Genomic DNA, 13,654 nt, shown 5'->3' with positions numbered 1-13,654 from the left:
TGTGTGTGTGTGTGTGTGTGTGTGTGTGTGTGTGTGTGTGTGTGTGTGTGTAATAAATAGCCCTACTGCATGCTGACAGAAGATACCACTCCATTCATGACATTAAAAACACACTAGAACAGTGTATTAAAATAATCATGCAACTGTTCCAGTCTTTCAGTAAGGACTAAAGTCAATCATCTTGTAAACAATACAAAATGTATTGCTTTTTTGTCGCCTGCCATGATTTGGTGGCGTAGATGTGTAAGTTACGTAGAAAATGCCTCAACATTGTGCTGGACCGATAACACTAACTCTACAAAAACCGGAACGGTCGGCATGGTGACAACTGTCGTGCTTCAAGAAAAAAAAACACCCGAAAGCAACCGCCCCCACCCCTTTCTTCCCAAGGAGTCAGTAACATTATTTTAAAATAGAGGGTGGTACTGATGATGATGATGATGATGATGATGATGATGATGATGATGATGATGATGATGATGATGATGATGATGATGATGATGATCAAATTGTTTAGAATGATATGCAGAATCAAATTTGTTTATTTCTTCCTGTGATTTCCTACACTAAATCCCCTCCCCCCCTCGCCAGACTGTTCCGAGGGGCAGGACGTACAACCCTCATCCCCCACTCCTTAAAACATTACAGGTATAATAATAATATGTAACTCTATTGTTATATGAAATCCATTTCTCAGGAGAGTAAACAGTGTTGAGGTCCGCCAGAGATTGAAGTTGTTTTCTTATGGTATTCCTGTTGACACTTATTGAATTGTCCCTCAGATTTTGGCCGCCACTCGATCATGCAGGTCTGACAAATTGAAAATGTGTGTGTGTGTGTGTGTGTGTGTGTGTATGTGTGTGTGTGTGTGTGTGTGTGTGTGTGTGTGTGTGTGTTTGTGCATTTCACAACCAAATGTCCTACCAGAAAGGCAAACCTTACGAATAACTGTTATATCCAACGCATTGGTCATACGATTGTTCTTATGGGTCTGTTTGTTCCGTGCCACCAATCGACCAAAAAATAAAGTGGGCTTTTCTTCGAAAACTATAATAAGATAAAAATTTCTCGTTCAAACTCGCTCAGTCGTTATCAGGCCTTGGTTGCATGCAGTCGGTTGCTACAACAAAGCGTTTACAACTTCATTGGTCAAATACGGTCATACTTATAAGGTGCTGTAGCCATTGGAGTTAGATTACTAAGGGCAAGACCACAGCATCTCTGAGACGCGTTATTTCAATTTACATAATTACCATCTGCTGTCAAACGAATTACGTAAGTAGCAATTTTATTGTACATTGACTGCCTACCTAACAACTAAACGTGACTGAAATTTATTAAGATACAAATGAAGATTTAAATAAAATAAATAATAAGAAAGATTTCTTTTATCCTCCAATTTAAATACACAGGGTGATCCCCCCAAAAAACTGTACAACGTTTTTTGTTAATATTTTCCTCCATACTGAAGTTTTGTGTTTTAAATTTGTACACAACATTTGGAAGGCAAAAGAAATTAAATTTTGTCTGGTATTCATTTTAGATTAGTCTACATTATAGTTTTGCTCTGCATACCGCGTAAAAAAACCAACCCATTTTCAGCTATGTCCCCATTTCTGTAGCATGACGCACTAGTTCGCATTAGGCCTTCCACTAAAAATCCAAACAACTGCGCCATATTGCAAACAGCAGTTGTCTAACAGGCCAACAGAAGTTTTCAGATAATTTCTTTCAAGTTTGCTTTGCCTGCTGAGATCATGGTTAAGATTAGTAAAGAGCAGAGAGCTTTTTGTATTGAACATTTCCTCACCACCAACTCGTTTCGTAGGTTTCGCACAAGGTACGGAAACAATGTTAAGGTGCCCTTAAGGCCTTCTTTGATGTCAAGGGTGGAAATGGTCCATCAGTTACGACCTGGAGAGAATCAGAACAAAAAGGTCTCAGACAAAACGACCACTTCAGGTCAAACACATACCGTTCGCACCCTTTTAAACGTCACCAGGGTGCAGAATTCAGTAGATGAGCCCCATGAGACGTCTGTCCCAAGACGACGTCGGCAGCCATGACTTTCCTACATCTCAACGGTCTGCGTTCTCAAGGCAGATCTTCATCTACGACTGTACCATTTTCCCGTTCGCGAAGCTATCAGAGGATAGCAATGTGTTCAGGATCCCTTGATCGTCTTGAAAAGTGTGAACATTTCCTTTGTAAAATTTTGTTCCTTGGCAAAGCCCATATTATTCACCTTTCAGTTATATTAACTCCACAAATGCAGTCTATTTGGGCAACCTCACCCCCCTCTCCCTTATATTGTCTCTAGAAACAGCTCCGTACTGTAAGGTGTACAGTGTGTGTTGCCTTGAGTACTCATGGTTGAGTGAATCCTTGTGTTTTGCACCACTGAACATTACGAACGACGCGTTAAAATGTGCCGAGTCCAAAGGAGGACATAAACCATTGATTCTCGGAATTCCAGAATTTAAACAATATTTTTTTAAACTCTGTAGGAGAAAAGAAATACTATTTTAAGGTTACTGTGATGGAAAGATTAGATTTTAAAAATAAAAGGAAAGGAAAAACCCCCCAATCATTTCATGTCTTTCCTTAAAAGATCTTTTAAATTGGTGCATTTTGCATTTTTAGGTGGTTTTTATAAACACCATTTCTGTTTTCGAAAAAACGTTTCTTCTTTGTGAATTTTAAGTCAAACATATTCCTGTTGAATGAATTATATCTGTTCCAAATTACAACATTCTTGTACAAATTTTGTGCGAGATATTTTTTTTAAAAGTTGTACAGTTTTTTTTATCACCCTGTACTATGTTTTTCTTACCCTTTGTGGGTAAATGTTTTATGACGATCGAAGCTGCTTAAAGTCATATTAATGAGCGCGCGGGACACATGGAGAATTTTCAGTTTGGTAGGAATAAATAATTAATTTTCAATTTCGCTCGGGTGGCGCCCGAAGCCTACTCTTATCAATTTCAGGACCACCAAAGGGATCTTGAAAGTGTTCAACTTGCACACGGGACCTCCGAGATTTTTCCGCCTTTATCATTGAGGAGTAGATGTTTGATCTTGCTTACCCTCAGATAGGGGTGTGGCCTAGCGTCTAGGGTGTGGCTGAAAGACTGCAGTAAGAAGGAGCAGAGGAGTAGCTGTAGACAGGCGGTAGGAAGAGTCAGAACCCCAAAGTAGGGGTTAAAAATGTGTGTGGGGGGGGGGGGGGCAAGCAGAAAGTGAAGATGAAAGCAGACGACAGAACATGATTAGACAGCAGGAAAGTAGGTGAAAGGAGACATTTTATTAGAGAAAAAATATTCTCGTCGCTGTCAGGTTTCGAACTAGGACCTATAAAATGAGAGGTGAAGTCCGCAATTCTAGACCACGAGAGCCCATCTTACCTGTTCTTTAATCGTTATGTTAATGCTACCCTGGAATTAGAACGTTCTATCAGCTCAATACCTAGTTTAAAGGGTTGAGTTTTAAAACACGTAAAGGTTTAGATTTAGTTAAGATTTTACGGCGCTCGCAACTGCGTAAGGTCATATGAGCGCCAAGGGGTGGATGTCAAGAGAAATGTCCAAACGGGGAATCAGGCTTAATCTGCTCACCTGTCTTGCCTCAACAGCACAATATCTGCTTCGACTATCTAAGCACCCCGAAAATAGCTGTTCAGAAGAGAGTGACAAATATACAAAAGAAGTAGAAGAAAAATGACGATAGTAAGTATGAGGAAACAAAAAGCAGTAGTTCCCCCTATGTTGTTCCGACATAGTATGAGCATGACATTGATAATTCAGCCCATGAGCAATTCTACTAGGTTAATGCTAACATGCTAATATCCCCCCTTTGGGAATGGCCTAAAGACAACTAGGAAACAAGGACATGGCACAAAGTAAGGAAAACCAGTGCAAACAACAACCTACTGCCCTACAAGGGATTCTGTCAAGACTGTTTTAAGGCATACCACAAAAATGTGACATCTGATCCTGCTCATCAGCCATGAATAACAAGATGAAATTTTGTTATTAGGTCAACAGTGCCCACTCTCAAGGTCATCGTGAATTACTCTTTGACACATTGTAGCCCACAGGGGTTGCCAGTTTATATTTTATCTAACTTGTGTGAAAATTTGAAAGAAATCTGTGTACAATTATTAAAGTTATTTAGAAAACACCACCATGTCTTAAGTCAGGATAGTAGAAAGTAAAAATTGGGGGAAAAATAGGACACTATAGTGCAGTCAAAAATTCGTTGCGCAACTTATTGTCAAATATCATCTCAACTATCCAACATAGACTCTCCGGCTTTTGCACAGTGATTTTTATCAATTTATCTGAACAGATTTATATTTTTGTAACCTCCTGTTAGCTTTATTCTAGAAAATTCATTAATAAATACTAATGAAAAATCCCCGTGGATGGTTTCTACTGGGTATAAAAGGTTTACAGCTGGGATAATGCCGCTTTTAAAAGCAAGTCCGTCCCTTTTTTTGTTATTGCGAGATCGTGTTTATTAAGCATGTCGTGACAACTTTAAGTGCAAAAAGTGTTCACTTTACTATAAAATTATTTTTGTAATTATTATTAGTTTTGCCACACAAAAGTCTCACCGGTGACCTATGACGTAAGCCATAATAAATTATGCGTACGCAAAATATGTGTGTGAGAAGCGGGAAGTGCTGTGAACAATCCCATTTTCCGCGTGAAAAAGATTTGTAATATTTTATATAAAGTAATGAAGAAAAGTTTTTTAATCTAGACTCTATTGTGGTGGAAAATGATAGTCTGATTAAGTGAAGACAAATAGGTGCAAACAGCTGAGCAAAATATGGGTGACATTGATTCCTCGGTTCAAAAGATATTTGAGAATAACTTGCGCTACGAATCCATGACCGCAATTTAAAGGTTCACCATCGTTGTCATCAAATGACGTGTCGTCTGGAGCATACATTGGTGGTCATGTGGGTGTGAGTTTGAGAATGTGTGGGTTTGTGTGCACGTGTACGTGTGTGTGTGTGTGTATGTGTGTGTGTGTGTGTGTGTGTGTGTTTGTTTGCACGTGTATGTGTGTGTGTGTGCGTGTGTGTGTGTGTGTGTGTGTGTGTGTGCCTGCGTGCGTGTACGTGTGTGCGTGTGTGTGTGTGTGTGTGTGTGTGTGTGTGTGTGTGTGTGTGTGTGTGTGTGTACGGGTGTGCATGTGTGTGTGTCAACTCAGTCCGACAGGAATAAAGGTTTCTTCTCTTCGATTTTTTCCGACATTTTTCTCAACACTCCTTTTTCGCCCTTACGAATTTTATCTGTCGCCAGCTTCTTGTATCCATGAATGGTCTGTCTTTGTTTGTCATTTATTGCTTATTTTCCTTTGTGTGAAACGTATTTCTAGCATTCTCGTTATGAACCACATCTTTGTCGCTTCTAATTTTCTTTCAATATTGGTACGACTGTCAAGCACTCACATTATATAAAAGAACTGACCAAATTTAATACTACTCCTTCAGCCTTCAGGGTTCTGAATTTTGTAGCCACTGTAATATTCCGGTTGGAAGTGACTGCAGCCATCCTTTATATGGCATTCTAATCCCTTCAGGAGCCTCGCTTTATATAGGTGGGAAATGCATTTTAACTGCAGGGGTGGATATCAAGAAGGGGAAGATCACATTTGGAACATGGAGAAAAGTAACATTAACAAAGCATGTTTTGCGAAAAAAAATGGAAAGACAAGGAACATCATCAAGGAATTAGCTCAGCATAGGGAAAGGTGGAAGATGTGTGTTGATGGCCCACGCCCTGATCTATCGTTTTTCCTACAATGATGATGATGATGATGATGATGATGATGATGATGATGATGATGATGATGATTTTTGTTTGTTTCCTTAATGGGCCTGGCGGACTCCACGAAGAAATCTTCGAGCGAGAGCGAGGCTCTTTTTCGGCTCCATTGTCAATATGCTTAAAGGCACCTCAACTCGTCCGAATAACTCAATTCGAATTGCCATTGTTCTTGGACATTCAAACATATGTTTGACATCCTCTTTTTCATGGCCGCATCTTCGGCAACGAGCTCTTCATTTTCAAAGTTTTAATACCATCTCAAGCTCCAATGATGGTCCGGCCGCAGTCTCATTAGCTCAACCTGGTACCAGCGACATGTAATACTTTGTTTCTGCTTATTGGAGTACCCAGAATGCACATCTTCCAGGTGCAGGGTGGGTCTCTGTTTTCCCTCTTGATCATCGGAAAGACTCCTCTGTATGTTGTTGGTTGTCTGTCTCCTTCAATCTTTCTGGCTTCCTGATGATGATGATGATGATGATGATGATGATGATGATGATGATGATGATGATGATAATGATGATGATGATGATGATGATGATGATGACACTGTTGACCTATCGGCAATTTCATAACACAGAAACTGCGCTATTGAAAATATACAACGACCTCTTGTGTGAGGGAGATGAGAACAAAATATCAATTCTTTCTCTTCTTGGTCTTAGTGCTGCCTTTGACACTATAGATCACACTATTCTTATTGAACGATTGTTCAACACGTTTGGCCTGTCTGGCAGGGTTCTTGACTGGTTTAGGTCCTACCTGATTGGCCGTACACAATCTGTGGTTGTGCACGACTCTCTTTCGTCAATTTTTAAGCTAGATTTTGAAGTGCCCCAAGGTTCAGTATTGGGTCCAATCTTGTATACGTTATATACGCAGCCGCTTGGAGCTGTGATTAGAAAGCACAATATGAATTATCACATGTACACTGACGATACACAGTTATATAAATCTGTTCCACCACCAGATGTTGAAACCTTGCTTACTACGATGGGCCTATGCATTGATGACATCAAAAAGTGGATGGTTGATAATAAGCTCCAGCTTAATGAAAATAAAACTGAAATTCTGTTATGTAACTCAAAGAAAAGTTAACTTACCAAATACCTCTCTTCACAAGTTACAACGTTTTCAAAATCATGCTGCTAGGCTTGTACTAAAGAAAAAGAAGAGGGACCACTTTACTCCCATGTTAAGAACGTTGCATTGGCTTCCCGTGTCAGCTAGAATGTCATATAAAATTGCAATATTATGTCATACATGTGTCAATAACAAAGCTCCCTCATAGCTTAGTGATCTCATCCAGATGTATATTCCATCTAGATCACTAAGATCAGGCGATCAGTATCTTTTAAGAGTTCCTAGAAAAGGCGGTAAAAATTAGCTGAAAGATCGTTCGCCCACCTTGCTCCGTAAGTTTGGAACTCTCTTCCCCAACCCTTGAGACAAACAACATCTGAGTCTAAATTTTAAAAATCTTTAAAAACACATTTAATGACATCCTTTTTAAGTCAGTAGATTCATGTTCAATACAATGTTATGTAAATGTCTATGTATCCATTTATGCATTTTGTGAATTGCAGTGTATATATTACTTTATGCTCATTTCGTGACGATGTGTAATCGTGTGCGTGTGATAAGCAAGTAGATGTGTGTGTGTGTGTGTGTGTGTGTGTGTGTGTGTGTGTGTGTGTGTGTGTGTGTGTGTGTGTGTGTGTGTGTGTGTGTGTGTGTGTGTGTGTCGCGTGCATTAATATTGTTCTTACATGCATTTATGTAAAACGCCTAGAGCTGTGTTTACACAGGAGTGGGCGCTATAGAAATGATCTTCATTATTATTATTATTATTATTATTATTATTATTATTATTATTATTATTATTATTATTATTATTACTATAATGATGATGATCTTGATCATGATGACGATCGCAATGCCCTTTTTCCCCAGGCAATGACCAATGTCAACGTACTCGCAGGAACCAGCATGGCGTTTGTCGGCTTTCTGCTGTGTGCAGTCGGCATGGGCACGGAAGCCTGGATCACTTTTTCTAAAGGAGGTGTCAGTCCTTTTTCTCTTGGGCTGTCCTCTGCTTGTAAGTTCCTGTAACTTGACTTCTTGCCCTACTCTATTTCGCTTTTGCACTTCTTGTATCTTTATAAATTTTTTAAATTTTATTTGGGAGGTGGGGGTTGTTTTTGGTCGGGAGAGACAGATATATAGATATAGATATAGATATTGATATAGACATAGATATATAGATATAGATATAGATATAGATATAGATATAGACATAGATATATAGATATAGATATAGATATTGATATAGACATAGATATATAGATATAGATATAGATATAGATATAGATATAGATATAGATATAGATATATATACATAAAAATACACTATAGATATATAGATATATACTATTGATATAGATATAGATACAGATATAGATATAGATATAAATAGGCCTATATAGATAGAGAATTAGATATAGATGTAGATGTGAGCCTATGTATATATGTGTGTGTGTGTTTGTGTATGTGTGTTTGTGTATGTGTGTTTGTGTGTGTGTGTGTGTGTGTGTGTGTGTGTGTGTGTGTGTGTGTGTGTGTGAGTGTATGGGTGGAAAAGTCGCAGTTGTTGGACTACTAATAAAATAATAAATGAGCTAGAATATTTTTAACTTGGTCAGACAAAGTTATACAGTGTAGACATTTGAGGAGCTTTAAAAATGATTAAGAATGGTAATAATAATAATAATAAGATACAGACCCGTTCTGCGCACTGTGATGTACGTCTCTCTCCTCATTTTGAACGTAAATTCTGATTAACAGTCACCTTTTTCCGCTTCCTCGCGCTTTCACCTCTGTTTCGTGGTGTTAAACAAGCTCTACGTTCTGGGGGGCATCCCTACTTTATTACTAATATTCCATAGGTATCTTTACTCCGAACAGATCTCTATCTAGATTGACATATTCTTGCTAACTACTCCAAATCAGTCTCGAATTCAGTGCTCCAAATTCATGTAGGATATAGAGATCTAGATCTAGGGCCTTGTTTATAAAAAGCTAAGCAGAAAATACGCTACAAAATTTGAAAACCCCAATACAACGAAGTGAACATTTTGTGGGTTCAAAGTGTAAACGAACTCAACGGGGCATCGCTACATCAAATATATCTAGAAAAGTCAATACTGTACAATGAAGTTCGACCTGAATTACCCATCGACACTGTGAAGCACACATCCAAACAGAGTTAGATATCGAGATCCTAGATCTGGAAACAGTAGAATCAGCTTTGGAAACACGAAGTAAATCTCTGTGGCACACACACGACAAAGCACAAACCGCACTTCTGTTCTATCTAACTTCTCCAAATCAGTCTTGAATTCTGTGCTCCAAACATATCTAGGATATAGAAAGATCTAGATCTAGAGTCATGCTCTGTAAAAAAAACACCAAAAAACCCCCAAAGAGCACCAAATAGATCTACTCGCCAAATTGTGAAAACGTCAATACAACGAAGTAAACATTTTGTGGGTTTAAACGAACTCAATGTGTTGGGGACAAGCTAAGTATCAATCGACACAGTAAAGCACACATCAAAACAGAGTTGGATATCGAAATTCTTGATCAGGAAATAGTAGAAGCAGCTGTCTCACAAACACGACGAAGCACAAACCGAAACGGAAGTACTCCCCAGTAAAATATGAAATTGCTAATTGCAGAGTGAAAACATCTGAGAGCTTCGATTTACAGAAAAAACCATCAAACCTGAAAAATCAAAAGGTAGTTTCCGAACTTTGAAAATATGCCCACGTAACCCTTTGTGACAAGTCTTAACTGGGTCATATTTTGTAGATTTTATGGGCACCTGTGTAAAATATGTATACTGACCTCACAAACGGGCTTAGCTCCATTATAATAAGACTAGCTGTACCCCTTTCCATGAAAGGAATGATCGCTGCATTAACATCAACTGAAAGTCATTGACCTACTATTTACACTCTACTTGAAAGGAGCTCTTAATCTTGAGAGATGCAAAAAATTAGAAGGACTAGATCTAGATATTATAGAGATGTATAGATTAATTCTCTATTTTGCTTTCGTGGTTGTACACTCCAGAATTTCAAAGGTGCGCATGGTTAGTGAACGGAAATTCACTTGTTTACAATGGCGTCTTTGAAGACAGACTTTCCCAAGATTAAATCTAAACGAAACTAATGAAAAACTGAAAATTGAACTACAGTGACCTCAGGCTCCTCAGTAAAACTGTGCACCCTTTAAAGGATTCTGAACCACCGTTAATTTTGTCAAATTCGAAAGTTCAGTGGTTGGAAAGTTTTAAGCTGCCGAAGTAACGAACTTTCTAAAATATAATATGTATCGATAATAGATCTAGCGCATATTCCCGCTTGACAGTAAGCCCTGTACGCTTTACACTAAATTATTACCCCAGTAGACCGCAGAACACTTAGAAACATTCTCAGCTTCCCGGGAAGTATACAGTGCAAGCAGCTGAGTAAGCGCCCAAACACTAATAAACTAATAAGATCTTTCATTGTATATTGCTGGGTACCCATTCCCACCTTGGTGAAGTGAGGAAAATCCGGGTAAATAGCCTTTCCCACGGACACAACGTTGGGCCCCTGTCGGGATTCGAACCCGCGACCCTACGGTTGCGAGTCTGAGAGCCTAACAACTAGGCCACCGACAATTAGTGAAGGGTGAAATTGATAAAACAAAAGTAATAAACGTGAGGCAGCGTGGTCAAAATAACGAAATCGGAGAAACAAGCCTTTTCCGCTAGTTTGGAATTTTTGTACAATTATTTATTTTTTGGCTATCTTATCTTAGGACGGTATAAAAACACATTTCAGTGTGAATTTTGCTGAAAAACATTGATTAATGGCACAAAATTTGTCATTTTTCAGTTTTCTAAGACTCTTTAGCTATAGGAGTTACCAAACTTTGGCGGCCAATTTCTCTCTTATTTCACCACTGAAACCAGGCGACCCCACTTCCTTCAAATACAGATGTCCTGAGTTCTGCTTTAAAAAAGCAAGAAAAAATACATAATATTATTATAGGTGCAACTGTTCTTAATGGAATGAAACAGTCTTTTTTTTCTCTCCTGAAACAAAGTTGATTTCTTGGCTTGGAATATTTAATACATTTTTAAGGTGTTTTACGTCCCCATTGACAGAATTGAGATATTTAAAGAGGCGGGCTTCCGACCTTGCCTGTCCAAGTCAAAACGGGTCGCCCAGAAGGATGCAACATTCCGACAGAAAAACCGAGGTACTCGACAAAAAAAAAAGAAAAAAAAAAGAAAAAAAAAAAGAAAACGTCTCTGGACACCGGGACTTGAACACGAGTCTCCCACGTTTGGACAGTGCAACGACCGCCTCTTAAATGATCTGCATTGCGTCGATAGGGACGTACAAATGCACACAACTTTAAAAAATAAATTTTGTTTCCACAACAGCAGGAGCTGTTGATGCCGTGCAGGCGTTGACGGTGATCGGTGTGATGTTGGCGGTGGCTGGCATTTGTCTGGGAGTTGCTCACCTCGTCTTCGAGCACCTGGAGAAGGAGCCCTTGCCCTGGTTTCTCAAGGCTGCGGGCGGCTGCCTCATCGGCGGAGGTTTGTACAATAAGATAAGATAAGATAAGGTAGGGCAAGATAAGATAAGATAAGGTAGGGCAAGATAAGATAAGATAAGGTAAGGCAAGATAAGATAAGATGCGATAAGATAAGATAAGGTCAGATAAGATAAGATAAGATAAGATAAGATAAGATAAGATAAGATAAGATAAGATAAGATAAGATAAGATAAGATTAGATGAAAGATAAGATTAGATGAAGTAAGATGAGATAAGGTAAGATAAGATGAGAAGAAGTCAGATGAGATGAGGTAAAAATGAGATGAGCTAGGATGAGGTGTGATAAGATAAGAAGAGATGAGATAAAATAAGATCAGATCAGATGAGATCAGATAAGATGCATCTTTATTGTCCAGATTCTGGCACATTGGTTTGTTCTTTCACCACGCATCCACCCAGAAACACACACACACACACACACACACACACACACACACACACACACACACACACACACACACACACACACTCACACACACACGCACCCACACATACACTTACAACCATGCACACAAATGAATACGCATGTACGTGTGCACACCCATATACGCACATGCTCTTCCTTCACACATCCTCTCTTCTGTACACACCTGTGCACATAACATAGGATAGGATAAGATAGGATAAAATTCATTTTTATTGTCCAAATCCTGTCACATTGGTTTGGTGTTTCATCCCGTACACACATAAACACACACACTCACACACACACACACACACACACACACACACACACACACACACACATACACACACATACACACACACACACGCACACACACGCACACACACACACGCAGATACAAACATGTACACACACGCATACGCACACAAATGTGCACACACATATACACACACACTCTTCCATCACACATCCTCTTCCATGGTGTGTTTGTGAGAGAGAGGAGAGATAGAGAAGAGAAAGAGAGAGAGGGAGAGAGAGAGAGAAAGAGAGAGAGAGAGAGAGAGAGTGTGTGTGTGTGTGTGTGTGTGTGTGTGTGTGTGTGTGTGTGTGTGTGTGTGTGTTTGGGTGTGTGAGAGAGAGAGAAAGAGAGAGAGAGAGAGAGAGAGAGAGAGAGAGAGAGAGAGAGAGAGAGAGAGAGAGAGAGAGAGAGAGAGAGAGTTGACAAGGTCAGGATGTTGGACGGACGGACAAAGGGATGGATCGAGATAGGTAGGTAGGTAGGTAAGTAGGTAGGTATGTGCAGATATAATATGTGAGGCAGCGTGGTGGAATCAGGCTCTCGTCAATTTTTGGGCATGTGGAGTTATTGGTATCATCCCAAAGCTTGTTCATTTGTCTTGTTTTCAATGAAAAATTTACCCATCCATCTTCAATAGAAGTGGATATATTTTGAATTGAAGGAGGTGGGGGTCACCTGATTTAAGAGGTAACATTAGCGAGAAAATGGCAGCCAAAGCTTGGTAAATTCCAAAGCCAGAGAGTCCCACTATGGAAACTGTAAATTTATATTTTTGTGCCTTTAATCAACATTTTCGGTGAAATCCTAAAAGGAATGTGTTTGGAAATGGACACAAAAGGTGTTGAGCCAAAAAACAAAAATTTGATAAAAATTGCTAAACAGGGAGAAAACTGCTGTTTTCTTCGATTTCATTATTTTGACGAGAGCCTGATTCCACCACGCTGCCTCACATATCTCCATTTTCCTCTTTCTCAGGCATCTTCATGATCATTGGCGATATTATCTGGCTGGGTAAAATCTACTTCGACGTATTAAAAGCCAAGGATGATCTTGGCTACTCCTTCTATCTGTGCATTGTTGGAGGCCTTATCCTACTGGCAAGCGGCGGTGTCATCTTGAAAGAAAAGAAGGAAGCAAATGCGGTCAACCCATGAAAGTATAACGGATTCTCGGAGACAACTTTACTTTTTCTACTTCTTTCGTTTCTTTGCCCGATCTGATCAAAATAGAAACATTTAATTAATATGATAATGTTCTGCTCCTGATTTATTAGCTATAGTCAGATCAAGGTTATGACTAGGTAACTTTTGTAGAAGATAGATTGAACGTTTCAACTTTTCTACCTTTTCAACTTTTTAACTTTTTCACGTTTCCTATTCATAAAATATATTTGTTATTCACATGACGCTTGCTATCTTCTTCAGCCCCCCACCC

The 13,654-nt window shown here is 39.1% G+C and overlaps 1 protein-coding gene across 1 annotated transcript; it reads left to right on the top strand.

The window, feature by feature from the left end:
• Positions 1-1,108: 1,108 nt before the first annotated feature.
• On the top strand, positions 1,109-13,647 carry LOC101858044. Its single transcript, XM_035970977.1, has 4 exons — positions 1,109-1,275; positions 7,794-7,938; positions 11,338-11,496; positions 13,196-13,647. The coding sequence occupies exons 2-4, from the start codon at positions 7,797-7,799 to the stop codon at positions 13,372-13,374; spliced, it is 480 nt and encodes a 159-aa protein (XP_035826870.1). The 5' UTR covers positions 1,109-1,275; positions 7,794-7,796; the 3' UTR covers positions 13,375-13,647.
• The last annotated feature ends 7 nt before the right edge of the window (positions 13,648-13,654 follow it).

This window comes from Aplysia californica, unplaced genomic scaffold, assembly GCF_000002075.1.
Source record: "Aplysia californica isolate F4 #8 unplaced genomic scaffold, AplCal3.0 scaffold00352, whole genome shotgun sequence".
Lineage (NCBI taxonomy): Eukaryota > Metazoa > Mollusca > Gastropoda > Aplysiida > Aplysiidae > Aplysia > Aplysia californica.
The sequence above is the reverse complement of the archived record's forward strand: the minus strand, read 5'-3'. Positions and strand labels throughout refer to the sequence as shown.